Source organism: Lactuca sativa, chromosome 4 (assembly GCF_002870075.4).
Source record: "Lactuca sativa cultivar Salinas chromosome 4, Lsat_Salinas_v11, whole genome shotgun sequence".
Lineage (NCBI taxonomy): Eukaryota > Viridiplantae > Streptophyta > Magnoliopsida > Asterales > Asteraceae > Lactuca > Lactuca sativa.
This window is the reverse complement of record NC_056626.2, coordinates 219,501,158-219,506,762: the sequence shown is the minus strand read 5'-3', so window position 1 is coordinate 219,506,762 and position 5,605 is coordinate 219,501,158. Positions and strand designations below refer to the sequence as shown.

Sequence of the window (5,605 nt, the reverse complement as noted above, 5' to 3'; positions counted from 1 at the left end):
GCAAAAGCTCCGTTCCAATCTCATATTCCTCCAAGAAGCAAGATGTTCATGAATATTCAATCGTTTTGTACCATTTACTTTGGATTAGAATCTTAATTTGTAATGATTATGCACAAATAAACAAAATAAAAATATAATATATTCCTTTTAATACAAGAACGATCATGGGGTTATTAACTCGAATCGACCCAACCAATTTGCATACAAAAAAATAATTATACATTTTTTTGTTTGGAACACAATAACCCACTTACAAGTTAACCAACTTTATTTTTGATTTGTGATCATTACCAAATGTAGTCTCATAACTCGATTTAATAAAATCACCATGAGTTGTGGTCTTTCCCACAACAAAAAACATAGTAAAAATAAGATTTAACTTGATCAATCACAACATATTTCACATATAAAAACCATAAAACATAAATAAGTGAAGGGTATGGCTAATGAGTGTCACGAATACCCTTGATAAGAAGAGTGGATTAATGTGCTACATACTAACTACCTAGCCAAGCAAGGCATATGTGGTAAGGTCGGATGTCGTGGCATGGAGATTATTCGGATGGTTAGGTTGCAACCGCAGAGTCAAGATACGTGGTGTAGTCATTTGTGGCGGGTATCCATACATTGCTTCATACTCTCCATCTTCTATCATCCCGTACTGTGGATCCTCCCCTCTTATTCCCTACATTCAGTTCAATCAACTTGTTCCGATTAAATCTAGTCATTTAATTATCATATTTATTTTTATTGTATATAAAACCATTTTTCTCTAGTAATCGGTTTTGAAAGGAGAAAGATACAGAAAAACATAACACACTTCACCATGTTATTGTTTTATCCATAGGACTAGTAGTATTATAATATGATTATTATAATACTAGTTCATAGGCTATAAAAAAAACATTTTAATGGCAAAATCGATAAAATTAAAGTAATTATGCAGCAGTTAAATCGATAACTTGTTGAAAGATGTGTTTTCCTATATTATGTTATGATATAATAAACAATTATTATGTCCTTTTGTCTCTTAAAATAACCATTTTTTCGGATACCTAGTTTTGAAAAATGACAAAATCCATAAACTCAACGCAGTTTTTGTTATGGTTTTTGTAATAATATATAGTTCAAATGCTATAAATCGGTAAAAATAATGACTAAATAGATAAATCGATATGGTGTAGAAAATACGATGTTGTTTTCTATATAATACAATGAATGATCTCAATTGAAAAACTAGAAAAAAAATTATTACTTTAAACCATAAAAAATAGTATGATTTTTTTTCTTTGATGTCATTTATAACAAATTTAAAAACATGGTGCACAATAGTTTCAAGATTTTAAGAAAATCATTTGAGAGTATTGAAGGCTTACAAATTCATGCATTAGTTTTTTGTAGACGTCTTGAGCACTCCTCACCTGAAATAAAATAAAATGATTTTGAATTGATTTTTAGGTAAATCTGTGAATCCAAAGATTGTTGATAGAGTTTATATCATTAATTACCTTTTTCTTAGAAGTCTCCAACTTATTACCAATCACCTTCAGCTGCATTTGTTGTTCCAAAAAGCCAATATCAATACAAATAATCATTAAAATAAGAAAGATATAGAATTTCAAAAAAGTAATTGTATTTTTGAGTTTTTTTTTTCCTTCTGAGAAGAGTGTTTTTCATGCATCGTATGTCATATTCACAATATTAACATTACCTTTAACTAATAAAAAGGTTCTTGTGATATAAAACTTTAACTTATAATTTTCCCTTTTGAAAATAAATTATACACTTAAACTCACTTACAAGGGTATAATATGTATGAGAAATTTCTATTTTAGTAGCTAGATTATAAATTACTTTTTAGCTTAATAAATAAAACAGCCCAAAAAAGCTCAAAACAATAAGTTAGTGTGTATTTCTAAAAAAAATTAAAAATTGAAAAATAAAATTATATAACCTTGCGTTCGCGAATGATGTAAACAGCTTCCTGAGACTCCTTTTCAAGATCAAGCAACTCTTCAAATCCTAAATGTTCCAAACAATCACCCAACCTTTGCCTTTTTCCCATAAAAATAATGAAATTTGTTAAAAGATATTTGAAAGAAAAATATATACACTAATTTGTGAAGAGAATAAATTCGGGTAATTTCTAACTTAGTACCTAATTTGCCTTCTTAGATTTTTGTTCACCTCTTTCAGCTGTCTCAGTTCTTCTTGCATTTTCTACAACAAATTAAAATATGAACAAATTAAAACTTGAATTCTTAAACCTCATAAAAATTTGGTGACATTGTCTCAACTTTTTAACCCGTATAAATTATAACCGGGTTTAGGTTAAAAAAAGTTTTATAAAGTATACAACATTCAAACAAAATTGAAACTTGAGTGTTTAGTTAAGTAATCTTAAAATACTTATATATAAAGAAATGGCAATGAAAGCTGTAAGAATGAATACGCAAAAGCTCAAATCAACTAAAAGGAATTGTAATCATAATAGGTTAGACCCTAGGGTGAACTTTTGCCTTCCTCTTACCTGTGCAACAACATGGATCGTTTAGGTACTGAATTTTTTATGATTTCCCTCGATTCAAAGCATATTCACAACTTTTGAAACCAATTTCTTCATCATGAAGTTGCTAATAATAACAGAAGTTGTCCACAAGGAAACCCTAAGAGGATATTAATAAGTAGAACAGTGAAATTTAAGGAAAAAGAACCTCATAATGGGAGTTCCAAAGGTCAATTCCAGCTGCTTTCTGATACTGATCGAAGAACTGCTTCGTCCTGGCGTAAACACAATCAAAATCAGTAAGAACATAACAATTAAAACCTAAAGCTAGGGTTTCTAGAGAGAGAGAGGGAGGATAACGTACGTGATGGAAGGACTTATGTACTCATGAAGCTTATCAGTACAAGACACCATGATAATGGAGACTTTAGCATCACACAACACAGTGAGTTCACTCGCCTTCTTGAACAATCCATTCCTCCTCTTGGAATACGTGACCTGCCTGTTGGTTGAGTTTTCTATCTTCTTGATCTGGATCTTTCCCCTCGCCATTTTCGCAATCGCTGTTTATCCGATATGTTGTTGGTAGCTCCGATCTGAACAAATAAAACACGAAAGCATAGATTGATATGGCTGAATTGTGGTGGAGAGATATAGAAAGATCGAGTGTGTGTATGTGTGTGTGAGAGAGAGAGAGAAAGAGAAGAGTAATGGACGGAAACAAGAAGAAAGCGAGGAGGAATTGTTTCCAGAAAGGGAAAGAATTACTGTAAACGTGAAAAGAGTAAGAGAGAGTGCCGAAGCTATTTATGAATTGTTTCCTTTTATTTATACTTGGTTTTGGACAATATTAGGATTCATTGACCAAAACAATTATTTCAATGCTACTCTACTATTCTTTCCCCATTTCACTAAACTATCCTAAAGACAATTCGTTGAATTTTGAAAATGTGGATTTTAAAATTATATAGATATATGTTTTCTTTAAAATAATAACTAGAAAATTATGTTACAAATGATTACCGACAGAAATCGTTAATAGAAAATCAACACGTGTTAATATTATTTTCATTTGATACGTGTTAATATTATAGATATTCATAGAAAATCAACACGTGTTAATATTATTTTCATTTGATACGTTTGTATATATATTCTAAAAAATAATTTTATAATGCAAAATAAATCGAAAAATCTAAAAATTCTTTTTTTAAATATTATTTTCGGAACTTGAATTAACTAAAAAAATCTCGTTTTTTTTTAAAATACGTGAAATATTTTTTTTTTATTTTTTTTTGGAAAATATATATTTCGAAAATAATATTGGAAAAAAATTTCAAAAAATTTCAATTATTTTGCATTTTAAATTTTTTTTGTTTTATCTACTAAATGAGTGGCTAGGATTGCGTCTCACGGTCTCACAAAATTAGACCGTCTCACATGAATCTAACCCTATATATATATATATATATATATATATATATATATATATATATATATATATATATATATATATATATATATATATTATTGTTATTAAATCAAAACTAAATCATTCTTTGGTCAAATTAAAAAATAATGATATTGCTTTCACTTAATCTTATGAATCAATTTCTTGCACAAATATCTGTTGGCCTGTCTATTAGAAATATAATTAGTTTGAACTTTGAAGTTAGAAAACATAAAATTAAAAGGAATACCAGTTTTATAAAATATTTCAAAATTAAAATTATAAAAAAGAAAAATCCATTTTAATGGCAACTCATTCTAGATCATTGTCGGAATGATATAACTTAATAATTTAATAATTGATTGTCATCTTTTCATTTGGAATGTTAACTTTATACAATTTGGAATAGTAATTATGAATCATTTATATGGTCTTTTATATTATTATATACTACTTAGATACATGTATATTAGTTTTAGATTTTTAGTATAAATACTAGTTAAAAAAGGTTTTTTTGTAATAAAATTAAAATTGGAATGATTTGTTTTGGTGAGGTTTTAGGGTTAAAGGGTTGGAATTAAGAGATTATAAGGTTGTCTATTCTTAAAGTTTTGTCCTATCATCATACGTCTCTTCAATAGTACCCTTTGCCACCTTATCAAAGGAATCGTCCCTGTCAAATGATAAATAGATACTGTTGTTTATTGTATGGGTATTGACATTACCTTTGGTTAGGTTCTTCTCTTAATTTGCATATTATTTTAACGCAAATTGAGAGTTGCCGCCAACCCAATTCATGTTTGATCACACAAGAGTAAAATCAAATTCTAAGATTAGAGTGGAAGGCAATGGCTATGATTTGAAGAGCATGTTACACTCACAAAAGCATGTTCGGATATAACAACATTAGTTAGGCTACTTCAGATGAAAACGATAAATATTTCGATAAAACAAACCAAATAAAACAATTGAAAATTGCAAATGAAAAATGATAAATCAAAACTTAATATTTAATGTGGGAGGCACTAATTTGAGCTACATGAGAGAGAGAGAGAGAGAGAGAGAGAGAGAGAGAGAGAGAGAGAGAGAGAGAGAGAGAGAGAGAGAGAGAGAGAGAGAGAGAGAGAGAGAGAGAGAGTGAGTATTTATTATAACTAAGAAAATTACAATCAAAATTAAACCACACTTGTAATTTGATCATTCATTATAAGGTATCACTCACATTTTTGCCTATCAAAACAAAAAGTTCTACACAAAAGGCTACCTCACCCATTGGTTCACAAGAATAGAATTCGTCTTTGTTTTCTCTCTCTCTCTCTCTCTCTCTCTCTCTCTCTATATATATATATATATATATATATATATATATATATATATATATATATATATATATATATATATATATATATATAGTGTGTTGTCGTCAAATAAGGACATCAATAAGAGAGCAAATTTTCTTTCTCTGGTTCGAAAAGAAAAAGAAGCTCCTTTTTGTTTTTTGTTCTCATGAAATTAATGCACCTCATGACCAAACAAATGCATTGCCATTTTCTTTGACTTTTAATTTCAAGGCTTCACACCAAACAATCTCCCACTTGAAGGTATGAACAGTTTTGTCTTTCATTGTCATCCAAATCTTACAGCATTCT

The 5,605-nt window shown here is 28.8% G+C and overlaps 1 protein-coding gene across 1 annotated transcript; it reads right to left on the bottom strand.

Annotated features, from left to right (window-relative positions):
* Positions 1–250: 250 nt before the first annotated feature.
* Positions 251–3,299, bottom strand: LOC111886352 (floral homeotic protein PMADS 1). The gene is made up of 7 exons (XM_023882585.3): positions 2,871–3,299; positions 2,715–2,781; positions 2,159–2,220; positions 1,955–2,054; positions 1,509–1,550; positions 1,377–1,421; positions 251–685 (listed from the first exon to the last, which is right to left on the bottom strand). The coding sequence occupies exons 1-7, from the start codon at positions 3,056–3,058 to the stop codon at positions 506–508; spliced, it is 684 nt and encodes a 227-aa protein (XP_023738353.1). The 5' UTR covers positions 3,059–3,299; the 3' UTR covers positions 251–505.
* Between the last annotated feature and the right edge of the window lie 2,306 nt (positions 3,300–5,605).